Source organism: Brachyistius frenatus, unplaced genomic scaffold (assembly GCF_029030835.1).
Source record: "Brachyistius frenatus isolate BFR_SWC_R1_liver_20210118 unplaced genomic scaffold, ASM2903083v1 Contig_5, whole genome shotgun sequence".
NCBI classification, from domain to species: Eukaryota; Metazoa; Chordata; class Actinopteri; family Embiotocidae; genus Brachyistius; species Brachyistius frenatus.
The window spans coordinates 6,939,402-6,957,566 of record NW_027210604.1 but is presented as its reverse complement, the minus strand read 5'-3'; the positions used below and the strand labels follow the sequence as shown (position 1 = coordinate 6,957,566).

General features: G+C 39.7%; 3 protein-coding genes and 1 non-coding gene across 4 annotated transcripts; all 4 read right to left on the bottom strand.

Annotated features, from left to right (window-relative positions):
* Window positions 1-417: 417 nt before the first annotated feature.
* Window positions 418-6,558, bottom strand: cct6a (chaperonin containing TCP1, subunit 6A (zeta 1)). The gene is made up of 13 exons (XM_069719683.1): window positions 6,339-6,558; window positions 5,722-5,785; window positions 5,072-5,206; window positions 4,721-4,894; window positions 4,375-4,478; window positions 4,021-4,291; window positions 3,351-3,433; window positions 2,589-2,685; window positions 2,295-2,442; window positions 1,412-1,545; window positions 1,173-1,275; window positions 907-979; window positions 418-812 (listed from the first exon to the last, which is right to left on the bottom strand). Exons 1-13 carry the CDS (start codon window positions 6,473-6,475, stop codon window positions 740-742), a joined length of 1,596 nt encoding a protein of 531 aa, XP_069575784.1. The 5' UTR covers window positions 6,476-6,558; the 3' UTR covers window positions 418-739.
* Window positions 3,525-3,661, bottom strand: LOC138635288 (small nucleolar RNA SNORA22). Its single transcript, XR_011312111.1, has one exon. It is a non-coding gene; the product is annotated as a small nucleolar RNA SNORA22 (small nucleolar RNA).
* Window positions 6,559-7,057: 499 nt separating the features above from the next.
* On the bottom strand, window positions 7,058-15,251 carry LOC138633438 (protein NipSnap homolog 2-like). Its single transcript, XM_069719669.1, has 10 exons — window positions 15,024-15,251; window positions 13,476-13,603; window positions 13,328-13,373; window positions 13,086-13,180; window positions 11,944-12,014; window positions 10,698-10,838; window positions 10,546-10,577; window positions 9,563-9,657; window positions 9,147-9,230; window positions 7,058-8,399 (listed from the first exon to the last, which is right to left on the bottom strand). Exons 1-10 carry the CDS (start codon window positions 15,113-15,115, stop codon window positions 8,335-8,337), a joined length of 849 nt encoding a protein of 282 aa, XP_069575770.1. The 5' UTR covers window positions 15,116-15,251; the 3' UTR covers window positions 7,058-8,334.
* Window positions 15,252-15,517: 266 nt separating this feature from the next.
* mrps17 (mitochondrial ribosomal protein S17) lies at window positions 15,518-17,590 on the bottom strand. Its single transcript, XM_069719657.1, has 3 exons — window positions 17,502-17,590; window positions 16,988-17,131; window positions 15,518-16,273 (listed from the first exon to the last, which is right to left on the bottom strand). The coding sequence occupies exons 2-3, from the start codon at window positions 17,108-17,110 to the stop codon at window positions 15,956-15,958; spliced, it is 441 nt and encodes a 146-aa protein (XP_069575758.1). The 5' UTR covers window positions 17,111-17,131; window positions 17,502-17,590; the 3' UTR covers window positions 15,518-15,955.
* Between the last annotated feature and the right edge of the window lie 575 nt (window positions 17,591-18,165).

Here is an 18,165-nt window from a genome sequence, read left to right as displayed (position 1 = left end):
AATGAGCTGATGATTTGTTGGATTACCGAAAAATGCTAAATTATATACAGGATACATCTGAAAATTTTAACATTGTGGGTCAGGAGTTTATTTCCATGTTAGCTGGGTAATTTAACACTGAATATCAAATAAGCATTTGTTTTGTGCGTGTTAACTCTTAAATAAAGCTTGTACTTTTTCATGGTGTAAAAGTAGAATATTTCACCATAAATGTAATAGAAAATGGGTTCAAGAATCAAACATTACCGTTACTTACTATGGGAATGTTCGTAAACTAGATTTCCCCCACTGTTGGTGCGTTACTGTTTGCATGGCTTCTTCCTGATGTGGTTCACGGCATTCATGAACAAAGCACCCAAGGTTGAATCCATTCACGCTTCACATACACCAATTTTTTTCCAAAAAAAAAAAAAAGCATTTCAAGAGCCAAGAAGATCTTTAATGGGCAGAAACAAAACCGAGTGGCAGAGGTCAGAGCTTAAACAAAATCTCATAAATAAACCAATCACTTGAGAGGGAGGCATTGACAAATCCATGAAAAAAAAAAAAGGCATGACGACCGTAACAATGAATTCTGACAGACGGTGTGATGGATGCTGTGGATGTTTACAGCGGGCTGTCAATCAGACTGGGGTGCTTCAGAGTGCTAAGAGTGGGAACATGTTGACTGAACCGTCCGATAAACAACTATCCGTGTGTGTGTGTATATGATAACAGCTGCAGGTTCTTCAGTTGACCTTTAACCTTTGAGAGAAGACATTCCAGCTCGCATGATTTCATCCACCAACAAGATGTTGCTGGCGATCACCGTGCTGTAAGGAAACACAGTAGAGATTGATGAGAACAATCCATCAGGATATGATATATTCCATTAGTCTTGTATAACTTAGACACGCATCATCTCACCATGAATGGAGAAGCTGTTTCTTGACACTGTAATTATCCCATACACCTGCCTCTCCTGCCACCATTGGTTCCCCTGAAAAACAAAAAGATTTAAGTTAAAAAAATTTAAAAAAAAAGAGGTTCTAACTTCTATTTTTTTTTTGCCGAGTCTGAGTGTTAAAAATTCTCTTCACTTTATTATATGTAGTTTAATTTCAAACTTAAAAATGGGAGCACTTCATGATTCATTAATTAAAAAGTATTGTGATGTTTGCTGTGGCTCTGACCTGAGCTGAGGTCAACTCCAACCAGCTGACCGGACTCTTTGTACTCTGTCTGCAGCTTCAGCAAAGTCTCCTGTGGGTCGTAGCCAGAGTTCTGGGCCAAAACCTAGAAAGGGAGATACATAATTAAAAAAAAATCAACAGATTTAGATAGTGTGAACATGAACAGATAACCAAATCAGACTTTTGCATAAAAGGTAAACAAACACTGAACGCCTGGGAGGAAAGTCAAAGTCCTTCACCTTGGGGATGACAAGGAGAGCATCTGCAAATGCCTGCACTCCAAGCTGGGCTCTGCCTTTCACATTGGGCTTGTGTTTTACCAGAGCGTCTGCCACAGCAACCTCGAACGCACCTGCGCCAGACACCACGCTACCTGGAGAGACAAAGAAAAGATATTCAGCATAACCGCATCGCCTCAGTGAGGGAATAACAACGCATTTCAGAACTAGATGAATTGCTGGTCAAAAATACATTGTGGAGTTTGTTCTGATCAGCTGAATGCACGTAGGTGAGACATAACTCTCCTAATGCAGAGGAAAAGATCAGAGTCACTGTTGCACAGACATCAGAGACCGGAGAGAGCCACGTTAGCATCCCGGGGTGTTCGCTGTGCAAATAAGACCAACTGCATTTCACCAAATGTAAAGAATTACCGCAGTTACATTGACATATCGTTTGTCTACTTAACATTTGGATAACAAGGTCTAAAATAGCTTCACAAAGTCACTTTGAAAGGAAAACTTAACAACAGAAGATGGACAAAAATGATCTTAAGAAAAATATAATTTTCCTGAATGACAATGGAGTCGGCTTTAAAGACCGCAATAGTAAAATGACGGGAAAAGGGGCACAGAACGTTTGATAAACTATCAAATGTTTTCAGGCAAACTGCATTAAGATCAACCGATGGAAAAAGTGAAAAAAAACTAAAAACAATTTTACTGTCAACCCTGAATTTAATTTAAATTAGGGGCATTGGTGAAAAAAAAAAGATATATATATATTTTTTTGTAATTGTAATTTAAAATGTTCAAGTGAGCTGCAGTAAATGTTCCATAAGTGGAAAATACAAGTCAAAAGGTTCGAGCACGTCGTATAATTTCAGGTTACGTCGTGTTTTACCGTCTTCGATGGCGTTCTTCACTGCCCGCAGACCGTCCCTCACGGCATCTTTGATCTGCGTGAGTGTGTGTTTGTTGGGTCCCTTCACCAGCAGGGTCACTGAGCGAGGGTTCCCGCACTTCTCAATGAACGTGTACTTTTCCTCTCCCTGCAAACATGATCGGAGGCAATTAACATCTTTAAAATACAAAATACAAACACAAGACTACGCGCGCTCGGGGGGGGGGGGAGAGAAGAAAGTCTGAGTGCTTTTCGGATTGAAAATGTCACAGAAAACCAGAGCTAGATACTCACCAGTGTGTGTTCGTAAACCAGCCCAGCATATCCCAAGCAATCAGACGTGAGGTCATCTACTGAATTCATAGCAATGCCACCACAAGCGAGACTGAGTCTGCGGAGGGAGCAACACACTGTATGAGTTAATCAATTCTTGGATGTGATGCAGCAGGGAATACCCACAGTATCTCAAACCAGAGCAGCATCAGGTGCTGTCGGTACAGGTGTCCCAATTTCAGTGTATAAAGCTGAAGTCTACCGAATCTCTGCCTCTTCATCAGTGAATCGCAAAAGATTTGCTATTTTCAACATTAGTGCAAAAAGTCACTGGGAGATACGTGTTGACTGAAGGACGTAAAACAATAAATTATACTTTGATTTACATAATTTAAGGGGAAAAAAAGTTACTAAATGGATACAGGAGGGTTGAGCCGAGTCTAAATATAGAGGAGCTGAAGGTACAGCGACCAGGAGCCTAGTTTGTTGCCATGCTGTTTAAAAGGCGCTCGTGGCTGGAGATAGAAAATCTGTGCAGGCAGTCTTAATACTGATGGTTTGACAGTTGTTAGCAAACCAGCACCCCCTCTGACAACATTATGGGCTTCTTAGTTCCTAATTAACTGATTTGTGGAATTTCATTTCCTTTCTTCTTCTTGTAAATAATTTAAAACATTCCGTTTTTGCACAGCGGCCTGTCCCAAAAAAAAAAATCTGTCACATCTCAACTGTATAATAAAGGCCACTTCTACTTTTAACATGGAAAATATGCTAATTTCTTACCTCTCCATGTTCCTCCTCTTTGCCCTGCGCAGGGCAACAATGCCTTCCTTAGCGAGGGAATCCAGGGAGAACGGGTCGATACCCTACGCAATACAGAGAAAAGACCAAATCAAAACTTCCATTTACAAAAATCAATTAAAGAAATAATGTACTTTTGTCAGTTTCAGAGATAAAGATTATTCTGATCCGTTGAATACATGTAGGGGAGGAACATGCTCTCCTAATGCAGAGGTACAGATCAGAGTTACTATTGCACAGACACAAGAGACCAGGGGGAGCTACGTTAGCATCCTTGGGTGTTCGCTGTGCACATTATAGTCGATTTTTCCTTTATTTTCACAAAAAAACCAACTTATTTTTGTTCACGTAGAAATGACAAAATCTCAATATACGTGAGCTGACATGGTGAAAATTATTACTGACAGGACCTCTAAATTCACTTTTATTGAGACAACATATATTGTATAGCGCATGTTTGGAATGACAGGCTTTGTATTCCTTTAAAATATTGTCACTCCACACAAAAAGTTGTTTCACTTTATATATTGGTTGTTTTTCAAGCCCATTTCAAAATGCAGCTGTAAATGAGCTACTGTCTGAACCACACTCAATACAGACTGTAACAAGCCTGCAGTTACTCAAAGACAGCCCCGGTCCTCCTCCAGCATACCTTCTGGTTAATGATGACAAAACCCTTCTCCCCATTGGGACAGACTTTGTTCTTCAGGGCGATGATCTTCTGCACACGATCCTCGATGAACTTCCTCTCTGCAGCCACGAGCTTCTCCCTCTCCCCCGCGCTCTTGTAGAAGAAGCCGGAGTTGACCTCCGTCTTTTCATACTCCAAAGAGACATTGCATGTCAGCACGTAAGCATCTTCCACCCTCTTCCTCATGTCTGGGTGACGGGCTCCGTGGTCCAATACCAAACCTCTGATCAATCTGAGAAACAAAGATGTAGCGTTTAGATTTCTCAGTCACAAGACGAACCACCTTCCGATTCCAGCTCCGTGTTAAAAACTCACTGTGTATCGCTGTCGGTCTTATGCTTCATCTCCATGATTTCCACCATGTACAGGTCGATGGGCTCGTTGGGTTTAGTGATAGCGAGCACAGCATCCACGACAGCCTGCAGACAGACAGACAACTCGATCACGGTCACGTCCAAACGTTAGCTAGAAATAATTGGCTCACTGCACGGCACAACGTGAAGGTTCAAACTACTATACTAAGAGTTCCTTAACTCTAACTAAGCCCTTTGGTCTGTGCTAAACTTCAACATTTAACATCTTGTGACTTTAAGATGCCTGTTTGGTACCGCGGATTAAATGCCAACCTTCAGCACTACAAACACTGAACTTCGTGTCTCACCTCGGTGAGCAGGTCTGCCAGCTCTGCGTGGACCTTGGTCCTGAGGGAGGTGCGGGCAACGTTGAAGAGGACCTCTCGGTCCATTTCCCGAGTCACCTTCAAATCCTCCAGAACAGCCAAGGCTTTCTCCTTCGCTGCCTCAAAGCCCTCAGCGATGATTCTTGGATGAAGACCCTGCATCAGGAAATCAAAAGAAAGTTATGGAAGGAACTATATCCAGTTCTAACTACAGAGTATTTTCATTCTTCTGGAGAGATTCACTAGCCAATTCAACTAGAATTATAAAACCAGACCAGTACAACAATAAAACATTTTAAAAAAAAAAGACTTTTCGTGAACAGTGCCGATTACCTCCGACACGTAGAGGTCGGCCTGCTTCAGCAGTTCACCGATGATGAGGACGTTGGAGGTGGTTCCATCTCCCGTAATGTCATCCTGCGCCGTGGCAACCTTAGCAATCAGTGACGCCGTCGGGTGTTGAATTTGCTGAGAGAGGGAAAACGGGTCGAGATCAAACACTGAAAACACAGCAGCAATAAAAAGCAATACCTCCATTATTAGTGTCGATACAAAACCTCAGCAAAAACATTTTTTTTTTTTTTTACGACATCAGGGCTGCATCTAATAAAGACTCAATCAACTTGCTCATCGTTTTAAATGACCAATCAATTCATTGTTTGGTCTGCAAGATGTCCAGAAAATCATGAAAACGGCTCGTGATAGTTTACATGCAATGAATTAATGAATTGTTCAAGGATTCAATTTAAGGTTTTCATTAATCAAGACACAAAACAGCCGAATTAGTATCGCAGTTTCAATTCCAGTCATTTAAAAAAAAGACAAGTTAATCCTACGTGTTTGTTTTGTTTACGAGAACATCGGGGTAGATGGTGCATAAAGCACATCAGGGGTGCGGTCACTCCTTGTTGAAGAAGACGGGAGAGTAAACCGCGAGACGGTCGCACAAAACCAGTCATCGTCGCACCACAGCACTTCCTTACCATCTCGTGGAGCAAGACGTTGCCATCTTTGGTCAGTTTGATGTCTCCCGCACCAGACACCAGCCTGAGGGTCCAAACAGACACAGAAGGGTTAAAACGTCACCCGAGCACAAACTTACTGCGTGTTCATGAGAAGTATCCGTAATCCGTCCCGTGTGCAAGAGTCGGCGCACGAACCGACGAGACGGCTTCGTATTAGCGCCGGTTTTCTGAAATAAACCAGATTTAATTTTGACGAGCGGGAACTCAATTAATTCATAATTGAGTTAACGCGAACGGCGATTATGAGACTTTTAACTTTAATCTGATAACCGGGTGATGCTAATACGCTAACGTTAGCTCGGTGGCTATCGGCTCATGACGATGACTGGGCAGGGCAACGTGCGCCAGGGAAACCCGCTATCCGCGCAGCGAGGGACCGGCTCCGGTTGAACTCAATTTTTTTTTTAAATGCAGTTTTCGCGTTTTCTTACACGCAAAAGATGCTTTTCAAATTGTTTAAACACGCGGGAGTTATTTAGCGACATTGCGGCCAACTGCGCCAATAGTCCGCTGGCTAACGTTAGCTACTTAGCATTAGCAGGCGTGCTGCACAAAGGGCTTCCGGCGGCACTCACATCTTCATGGTCCCTTTCGGTCCCAGGTTACTTTTCAGCACATCCTGAAGCCCGCGGGCGGCGCTGATGTTAACCGCCAGGGCGGCCTGGGCCCTGGCCACCTCTGCTTTGGGGTTCAGCGCTTTTACGGCGGACATAGCGAAGCGGCACAACCAGCGAAGTAAAAGTAAAAAGTCTCGCCGGTTGGGGAGTCTCGGCTCGGCTGCTCTCGAAAAGGGGGAGTCGACTTCTCGAAGGCTCCAACACGTGCTCTCGTGCTGCCTTTAGGTAACCGGGCGGGGCTGGGACATCCAAGACTCCGCGTACAGCGGAGAAAAATAGTTGACTTTTCACCCACTTGTGGAAATATATGGGAGTAAAAGTGACACAGCACCCACCCACCCCCCCACCCCCCCCCAAAAAAAAAGAAAAAAAAAAGTGAAATAACGGTGAGAAAGTGACACTAAAATTAGTTTTCTTATTAGCCATGTTTCCACCCACTTAATTAGTAAACAATTTAACTTTATTAAGTTTCATTTGCCCTCCCAGGCTTTTGCTTCTTGGTATGTTTATTGTGTGTGTGTGTGTGACATTTCTTCTACTGATTTGGATGCAGCTTCGTATAATAAAATCCTGAGTGACAACATTTTCTTAGTGGACTTGGGACAGGCTGAAAACTAAAGTCGCCATCTATTTACTAATATTTCAAACAACACAAGATACAAACGAGTCAAACAATCTTTTCCATTTTCATCCGAAGTTTAATTAAATATGTACAACTAATCTTATTAAAGCACTGCATTTTACATTTACCACACTGAGATATCCCCTCCTCTCCTGTCCACTTGTTTATCAACATCAGATAGTTAAAGAAGACTTCATGCATTTACAGATACAGTAGTGACCATATCTCCGGCTTGGTCAATAAGACTATATATCTACAATCTGAGCTTTTAAAAAAAATACCATTAATCTCAGTTTAGAGCAGACATCACCCATTTGACAGTAAGTGCTTGATATAGGGATATGCAGTCAGTGTACAGCACTTTGTACTGTAAATACTGATTAGTTTTGCTGAAATCCAAAACATTTTCTAATCATTTGAATCATCCAGTCCCCCTCTCCACAGCTGTGAAAGCCAGAAATGTCACAGAGTTACATAGAAAATGTGAAATTGGGTTCGCTTAAAGTTTAAAAACAATGTAAATGAACAAAATATTCAGATTTCCTGTGGTAAAAAGACTGCGTTGTAAATTAAAGCCTACAAACCTGTTCTGACCCTCATGGTGTTTTTCATTAACATTAACAGTGCTGTTGTAATGAATTAGTTCATCCAGCCAACTGATTTTGAAACAAATTACCGGTACATACCTCAATCAGTTGGCTGGATCAAGGCCATGTAAACATAAACCATTCTGTGGAGGAGGCGACACATGAACTTTTAATGAATATCAAGTTTTGGTGTGCCTGTGGCTACCATCTAGGACCATCAGCTTCACTGTTGATTATAGAACACCGATTTGGAAACGGCATGTTTCTTTTTGTGAAACATTAAATATTTAAAGGTATTTTTGTTTGATCCGTCATGAATTTCTAGTGCATTATGGCTCACAAACCTAAAAATTTTAAAACATTTTCGGGCTCTGTGAGAGACACTCAAACACTGATGAATCTCGTTTTTAAAAGTTCATCATGAGAGTTTGAGACAAACCGTTAAAAATCTGACCCTTTACATGACTAAGGCAGTGAAGAGGAGAAGTGTGCTGAATTATAATACCGTCTACATACACACATCAGTCACAGGGCAACTTCTGTAACTACGATCATCATTTTAACCCCATCATCTGGATAAAACAGCCCGGACAGAAAAGGGGTGTAAAGAAACAAAGAAACAAAGAAATGTGTTAATGTCGTGCCGATGTCCCTGGCAGTGCACACTCCGATGGTTGGTTACACTCTCTGCAGATCAGTGTAATAGTTGCAGTGGCTGCTGAGAGTTTCCCCGCGGTGTCTGTGGCTACTTCAGGGGCGAAGTCTTCATAGGAATCATTATTCTAGACTCCATGTGCTGAATGAGAGGGACTGTGGGATGAGGAGGAACCAACAGTCTTAGCAACAGATTTATGTCATGTGTACATGCTTTGCAGACAAACAACTTCATCTCAGCTATTTAGTTAATATTTCATGTATTTCTTGAGCTACAGTGGCTTGTTTTTTTTATCCTTCTAAAATATGTTTAGTGAAGTCCAAGGACGACATAAATGCCAAAAGAGTGGAGTGTTTTTGTAATGTCAGTGAGCATAATGATCAGATTAGCTCAAATTAATTCAATCCTTTGTAGACTTCTAAATTGTAACGTTCTCTTTATGTTTCCTTTTCAAGTCCATTCATCCATACACTCTTGATTAATAATTTAAAATAAATTGTTGGCAGCTTGGTTTAATCTCTGCATTTTGAGTCTATATAATAAAAATAATATTATTAAGAAATTATTGTTATTAATGACCTATCACAGCTTGAAAAATATATGCAAGATTACAGATACACTCTAAAACTGATGTTTTATAAAGTGAACGCTGTTGCACCGTTATGCATAACAAGATTTCATAAAGTGTATAAAATAAAAAATAAAAAAAACAAACAGACAAAAACAACTCAGTAAAGTACTTTGCAAAGTTTCAATTATAATCAACTTGAAGTCATTAATTAGGAATTACTTTCAGATCATGTCATTCATATAATCAGATTTGTGGCTGATGTTTGATATTATTGACCAGCGCTATCAGAAAGGTTCAGAGAGGAGAGATGAGACAGCAAACATAGACTTACCCGTGTAGTAAACAACCTTGTCCCAGCCTTCACGGTGCCACGCTGCATTTCTGGTGTCTTCTCTGGACTGCAGATCTTTGTAAGCTGGGAGAAAAAATAAATACATCCACATTGGTTGGTTTAACTGGTTAGAAACGGTTTTGACTCAGATCCACACATCTATTCTAAAATCTCCAGTTGACTCCAGAAAAGTGCTGAACGCGTAAACTTTTACATAAATTTATTTAGACCTCTAACCCATTCATATTTCCTAAAGACACGCTGATACTTGGTATAGACATTGTTGAGATCACCTGATGGATGCAACCCATAAACTGTTGAGTGTACTACAAACATATTGTAAAATGTAACTTTTGAATCTATTTGTCTCTAAAATTATCGCATCACACTTCATTAGTCTTGAAAACTCTGCTCACCCCATAAGTGGTGAACTGTGTACAGACTTCCTATCTGTGAGAAAAAGCCTCCCACCGCCTCCTGGTTCTGCTGGCGAATGTCAATAGCTCGAGCCCTGCAGAGCACAAAAGACGTTACGTGAAATAAACAACTACAAACATCTTGTTATCAAAAGTTTGTATCGATTAAACCGCCAGCACGAATGTATGGCGCCAACTGTAACCAACATTCACCAAGATCCCAATAATTTACATCAAAACATAAAATTTGTATGTTACAACCATCTTTTGTAATCCCTCCAGTATGTTTGGTTTCATTACAATAACAGGCACATTCTCCCGTCATGATCAGTTCAACGTTCAATCAGAAACATACATCTATTAAATACAGGGCAAGATAGGTCAATTATGCATGAGATTTACAAATTATGTGTGATATATGTGGTCATGCTCAGGAGTCATGCACAGGTTGTGTGGACAGAGTACCGTGGATTCATCTGCAACAATCTGTAAAACCAATGAAATGGTAGTGAGGAACTTTTACATGGTGCATAACAACGGTAACTCCAAATTGAGAGAGCTTATGTGATGATTAGGTTCACTTTTAGATTAAATCTGCTTTGGTGACTTGTGATATTAGGTAGGTAGGTAGGTAGGTAGGTATATACTTTATTAATCCCCGAGGGGAAATTTTTTCGCCACAGCAGCATACATACAGGAGCAATAATAGAAACAATAGAATAAAATAATAATAGAATAGAATAATATAATAGAAAAGCAATAAAATAAAAAATATAAATATAAAATGCACAGTACATACAGTATATATACAGTACATTAAATATCTATATATATTATATACAACAAACCAATAAACACAGTCAATATATATATATATATATATACATACGGTACAGTATATATCTATATATATATAATATACATACAATATTACATGTAAACAAAAAAACAAAACAAACAAAAAGACTTAAATCAGGCCGTACCAGTAATTTCCCCACTCGATCATCGTCCCTGGCTGCAGGAAGAAGAGATTGAGAATAAATGATCTGCCTGTTCACTACAGCCACAAAGAAAAAACCAGATTCATACATATTGGGAGGTAGCTGGTGAATGTGCTAACGTGGGAGACGGTTACCCTGAGCTGGTATGATCGGAGTTCGTAGATGTTGGGTCCTGGACGAGGGACGGGCTCGTTCCAGAAACTGAACTCCAGCAGCAGCTGGTTCCTGCGAGACAGCAGCATCTTCCCTCTCTCGTTCCTGTAGTCCATAAACTTCTACAGACACAACAAACAAAAGCAACACTGCAATCAGTGAATCTGGCTCCGCCTGCCAACTCATAAAAACATCAGTGAGATATTAAAACTCTGATCAGCGAGATCAAGACAAAAAAAAAAGTCAGCTGGTTTCAGACTGTTAAAGAGCTTTAGAAATTGTATGACCTGAAACAAGGAATAACCTCTTCTTAAGAGAGAGTATACAGGTCTTTACACACTGGGGTGTTTTTTTTTCTCCAGGTAATTCATTTGCACACACACACACACAAAAAAAAGCACTTCAGTCTGTGAAAACCTTGATAACAGTCGTAGTAGCATAGAGGAGAGAACATTTACAGTTGCATGGTATAAGATTAGCATCTGGTCCCAACACATAAAATTAACTTTGTGTTATTTAATATGAACAGTTTTGTGGAATATATAGGAATAATACACATCAACCTTTATGTTGTGTTAAAGTATATATTACTGTCATTCTGTTCTCTCCAAATATTTGGACAAACTATATTTTGATGATTTAGCAAGATTTTTATTTTATTTTATTTTTTTACTTTCATTTCAGTAAAGTCTTTAAAACTTAAATTTTATAAATGTTTTCAAACATCTTGAGTAATATGAAGTTAGTATGTTTTTATACCCTAAAACTTATGTGGAAATGCACAAGTTGAAATTGTAATATTCAGGCTTCTAGTAAGTGACATCAATGCGAGCAAGACACTGAGGATAATTTAAAACGTACCTTTAGTTTAAATCATTGTACCCTTTTCTACACTGAACAATGCTATATTCCTAAAGTCTCTAAAACTTAGCATTCATTGAAACCTTTAACAAAAAAAAAATCCAATACTTGAAGTTCAAACACAAATATACAGCATGAATGAGGCAGCATTATGTGCCTGAAGTGCATTTACCTTAAGTACAGCATACAGTGTAATTTCTGTAAATAAGCTTTTAACTGCACAAATATTACAATCAAACCAAACAGCAGAAACAAATCCAAGATGGTGAAACACTCGGATGGGAAATTGGTCAGTGGATCTAATTTGAGGGTGCACCTACAGGTCACCAGCTGCCAGTAAGCTGAACTATACTGAGCACCCGTTACCTCATTCTGCCTGAGTTTGTTCATGACTTCGGTGAGAGCCGGGTATCCTCCCCGATATCTCCACAGGTGAACTAGAATAGAAGGAGCAGAAGAGCCAAAGATAATGCAGCTCCTGAATATATCTTGTTTTTCTTTGGATGAGGTGTTCTTTCACATTAACATCTGTGGGTAACTCTCTCTAGATCATTTGAAGCACGCACGATGAGATCCAGTATAATAACTGTGAATCTCAAGTCAACTTCCATGAGGATACATGACAAGAAGTCACATCATCTCATCACCACAATCACATAAAATGTTTGTAAATGGGAAAATCAGTGGTTTTGTCCATTTGTTTGTTTTCCTTGTTGTTTGGCTTTTTAGTAAAATGAAAACAAAACCATTCAAACATTCTTTCCATCATTCAGAGAAGCCTTTACTCTGCTAATACAAACCATGTAAATCAGTAGTAAACCTTATCAGTACCATGAAGCCCACCACAATGCAGTGATATGTTGAATCCAGGGATCAAAGGATCAAATTTAAAATCTGAATACAGAAAACAACCATGAAAACTGCTACTTTCAGTGCCAGAAAGGAAAACCACATCCCGTTTTCTAAGGCACACAGACCTGTGTATTGTTTCAATAGTCATATGACATAAATTGCGTAAGTTGCAGACATCAGTGCACCGTATCATTAGAGACAGATCACAGCTGAGGAACGACAAATGTCACCACGAGAACAAAATGGACAGCAGCCAAAAAAAAGGGCCCAGTTATAAATAACTAAAATTGAAAAGCTATGGAAGCACTGCTCTGTGTCAATTGTTAAAAATGTTTCTCACAGTTTCCCTAAACTCAAGAGTAAATCTCTAAACTTCTTATTTTGAAAAAAATTACACTTTAAAGCCACACAAACACAAAGAATCCCCACATTTGAGAGGGGATTGTCGTCAATTTCTCCTTTTGTCACTTTTATCTTCCTTTTAATTTTCCACGTTCATATTTTCTACTCTGAAAATAAAGTTCGGTTACATGAGGCTCGTAGATTGAATGAGCTATCAATCATTCAGTCGAATGCCATTCAAACGCTTGTCATATCACTTGCACATGTTTAAAATTGAGATCAATATAACGTTCAGATATGGCTTGTGGTCTTACCTGCCTGATCCTGCTCTCCGTACCACGTGTTCCAGGTGCCCACAAGCTCACAGGGGTATTCAGGGTCGGCGTGAACGGAAGACAAGACTTCCTCACTAAGGATACACACACACACACACACACACACACACACACACACACACACACACACACACACACACACACACACACACAAATGTGTAAATAAAGGCGCTTTGATGAGGCATCTGAATGAAGTTAACGAAGGAACAGGACGTTCTTACCAAAGTTCATTGTAAGCATCAAGGCACTCAGGCTTGACATTGTGAACTGCGAGAAATAAACAAAACATGAGTAGATAAAACGCCATTTAACCGATTTGAAGGAATTAAATGTATCACTCAGCCAGAGCGAGTCACGAACAATACATACACTGTATTTTGTACAGATTGTTAATTTCTTTCTTGGAGAGCAGATGAGAGTGAGCGTCTGTTCTTGGGTCGACCTTTCTTACAAAAAGAGATTTGAACCAGCTGTCGTCCTTGAAAGCCGAGAGGCTCCTGTAGTGGAACAAAAAAAACAAATGTTGGATACAACCAGCATTTTTTTCTGCCACACAATGCAACAACGCAACACTAACAACAACAAAAAAGCAGTGGACTAGGTATTTCTATTTATAGCCCGTGAAAAGTTACCCGTCTTCAGGTGAATGTCTTTTTAATTGTATTCTTTCTTCTTTCATTTCTATTTGACAGAGCTTGTCTCGTATATTGGCAAGATAAGCTTTTTGTAAATATATTGCCATCAGTGTATATGTAAATAAATAACACAAAAAAATGTAAACAGAAATCCAAAAATATGTCTTCCTTTACTAGAATGTCTTTTTCAATGGAAAAATGTCTATCACAATTCTTTAATATTCAAGAGATCGACATCAAAAAGGTTTAATCTTTACGTTTATGGAAAAACCCTACACAACATATTGTTTTTCAACCTATCTAATGTCCTACTCAATAACAGCCTCACAGATACAGTACTGCTCTGGCTGTATTTCTATAACTATAACTGTTATGCCGTTAACATAAATGACACACAGTGAAACCAGCAATATAAAAAGAGAAGACCTCAGTCTTCACTATAAGACTCAGGTAGGTGTCATTGCAGGAGTGAGCTGCAGTGCCCACTTGTAGATATGGCGGCAGTGAACTTTGCACACACAAAAAAAAAAAACTACCCAACTTTATTTTGTGCAACCTGCAGAGCCTCCAGCTCCGAGACCAGCAGAAGAGAAGGCTCTAAGCTGCATATGAGCTGAAGATTAGTCTTCGTGGTAATTTAATCAGCCTTCCCACATGCACAGTATTTAGTTTTCCGACAATTATCTAAATTTAAAAGCACTTCACGCAGATGATGAATGTTGTTTATCAGGAAGCAGTCCACCTGACAGTTTGGCTTCTTGTGCGAACACAAACGTGAAAACAGTGATTTGTCACCATGTTAAGACACATCTCAGCATTTCAGCGGCGAACAAGTTCACATTTGTTCACACAAACCCGCTGCTGCGAGGAAACCCGTCACATGCGAATCAAAACAGATTCACTGCGAATTGACCTTGAAGTTGAATTCAGTTCGAGACGGGACAGAAACTCTTTGTGATTTTTGCAGCGTTTCCTAATAAATCGCCCTTAACTGCGCGCACGCATCTATAAAGCACGCAAGGAAACTGTTAACGCGAAGTTGCTTCGCAACTTTCTCATTCGGCGGGTTAATAATTAGCAGAAAGTTAGCACGTTTGGAGCTACGGGGCTAATGCTAGTTACGTCACGGATATGCACGCGTCGCCTTACGACGGCTTTGGCGTTAGCTTAGCCACCTAGCACCCCGGACCGTCATCGGTAGTCACTCGGAACTGGAGCTAAACACGTTTTAAGTCAACATTTAGTCATCTGCGCGGGGAAATCCCATCTGCGACGCCCTGACCTGAGGAGGACGGCGACCTGGCCGTTCGCCCGAAGCCCGCTGCCCGTGTGTTTGAGGCCTTTCCCCGCTCTTTGAAGGACTCGGGTCGCCATGTTTCCCCTGAAAGCTGCAGTCTGGAGGCCGGAGGCTTGAGTGACACACGGCGCTGCAACCGGAGACCGGACGGACTCTTCACGGAGCAGCTGACGTTGCTCACGGTAACGGAACCGAGGCTTTTTTTTTTGTTTTGTTTTTTTAATCCCAACTCCAGGAATCAGTTCCTTTGGGAATAATACAACTTTTTTTTTTTTTTTCAAAATAAGTGAACTTTAAACCAGTTTTCAGAATTTGACTATCAAGCCTGTTTTTTTTTTTTTTTTTTTAAAGGACAGTATGTATATTACTTTTTCACAAATAAGGTTGTTGTTACATTTTTAATGTGTACAAACGTGCTTTGTAAAATGTACAATTGTATAAATTCCATCTGTATTTGGCCTCGGAAACATCCAACGTACTGCTTTTCCATGTCAATTTTAATGTACTGGAATAAAATAAATAAATATGGGCAACAGAGAAATTCTGGGAACATTTTTAGATTCAGCATAAAAAAACCCACAGAAGAATCAGGTATTTTTATTTTGCATGGGACAAAATCTAAAATTATATTGGTCACATCCTGTGTTAATTAGATTAGATTTAAGCCTACAATGACTGATATTGTGAATGACATTATTTGTTCTCAATTTCATTTTATTGTAAATTCTTCAGAAAAGTGTTTTAAATGAAAAACTACCCGATGATGTAGCAAGGAAATTGTATTCAGGCTCTCCACCCGTACATACTGTACAACAGGAATACTGGTGTATAAACGTATGTCTACATAAACACCTGAAATGGAAACATTGCAGAGTGACATTGAAGTCAACATTAGAGCCTGGAGGAACAGTTTTCTATCATGAAGTGGGAGTTTGAGCTGGCGAGACATCAGCTCCGCTGGATGCAGCTGAAATGTTGAGCTCCTGCAGTTTTTCTGATAACGTTGTCTCCTCTTGAAGCGGCAGGTCACCCAGAGGCTCCATAAACTCAGTTCCTCCAACACTCTTTCCCGTCAGTGGGTCGACCACCCGCCCCACTTTGTACACTATCTCAGCCAGTTCGTGCTTCACATGTTTGGATCTGGCCTCGGGCAGAGCCTTTAGAAGGACGATATCTCCCACGGTGGTCTGTTGCAAGGCATCGTGGGCAAAGTAGGTCTTCTTCTTATTGTAGTACTATAGGGGAAGAAAATATAACATTTAAAAGAGCATTTCTCTGTGATTTAAAAAAAAAAAAAAATGGATTGGTTTGACTATTTATTATTCATAAAAAAAATTTAAAAAATCGCAAATTATATGGTACCAAAGCTCAACAGATAACAGTCAGACTGCAATTGAAATAACACCAACGCAATGTTTTAAATTTCAAAATAAGGCAGGAAATCGCCTGAAAGTGTAAAACCTGCGACACTCTATACGTAACAAGCTTTAAAATGTAAATACCCCTGCAACATGTTTTCAGGTTTTATCTCTTCAAGAGAAAACGAGAGGGTGACAAAACTATGGGATGACAGACGGTAGTAGTCTCAAAGTTGATGGTCGCCGCAGCGAGCGGCTGCTGTGAGGAACTAGGGGCCAAGACACCTAAACGTTTGTGTTTCCTGAGGAGAAGCTCCGACACTACTGCTGACATTACAGGAATATTATGCACCAAGATGTTTGGCCTTTTTTTTTTTTTTTTTTTTTTTTGTAAAATGAAAACAGTGCTTTGTTGAAGAAGATCTCTCGAATCCTCAGTTTAAAGCACCGGGAAAAGAATTGCTTTGGCGTTCATACCAAAACTCATCACAACAGTCACCGGATTGCTTTGAGTATTTGCTTGTGTAGAAAGCAGTCGCGTGACCTCCCTGTGGGCATCAGCAGCGAAATGATCGATGTTAAATGGTTCACCTTGAGCAGGTAAGGGTCCAGCACCAGTCTCGTGACTCTGACTTTGGCAGTTTTGAGCATCTTGGTCCCGACAACTCTGCCGATGATCCATTTGGCATGGACTGATGCATGTTTTACAGACATCCTGCAAAGCTTTACTCAACCCTGTAGAGGAGAAGACAGAAAACAATAACAACATGTGAGATCTTTGTAACCCAAGTTGTCATGACGTCACTGTCACTGACTATTGAAATCTGCTGGCTCGGATTTTTTTTTTTTTTTTAACTTTTTACAGCTTCGCACTGACAATTTAACGTAAAACTGAGAATTGAACTTTGATGATTTATTCAATCATTATCTTTGCAAACGGGTCACGTTGTCAAAAGAGGAAGACGGCTGCGTAATTAAGTCTTGTGTCGCGCAACGTTAGCTTGGACTTCAAAACCGCATCCGTTCAGATGAAGGAATTACAAAATACAACGACTTCAATTGACACGAACGGATATTAACAACGAGGTAAAATAAATAGACTTACTGAAAATAGTGCTGAGAAACAAAATCAGAAGGTCAAAAATTCCTCAATGAGATAAATCTTCCATGCTACTCAGGTCGGCTTGTTTTGATGACGTAGGTACGGAAAGTAACGAGGGACGAACCGCAGCGCTTTAAACAATAAGTCACTTTTTTTTGTGTTTGAATTCAAATTGTAATGTGTTTCTGATTAAGTTATGTTGACCTTCATTGATATACTTGTCCACTCATTAAGTTATAAATCTTATTCAATAACATTATGACAAACATTATTTTATCTGTAATTTCCCACTCTATTGTTGTGTTTATTGTCGTTGTTTTCTACTGATTTAGACTATTGAAATCGATAATGGTTTGTTATATCTATATTACCTGAATTGTTTTAAAGGTTGAATCTTTGCTTTTACTTTCTGTTTTATTAAAGTTAAATTCTGATTTCAGTCAAAAAAACAACTATGGCTATTTTCATAACTGTTATTTATATATGTCAATTGATGACTATATTGCTTGGTAAAACGCCCAAATATTCTTACTGAATTAACTCTGCTTTACTGGTTATTACCCATGTCTTTTGAGAACTAAGCCATCACACGTTTTTCTCCTTAGAAAGGGACATTTTCTTTTTAGCCACAAGATGGTGGCAAAGAAACATCTCTTCCTATATATGA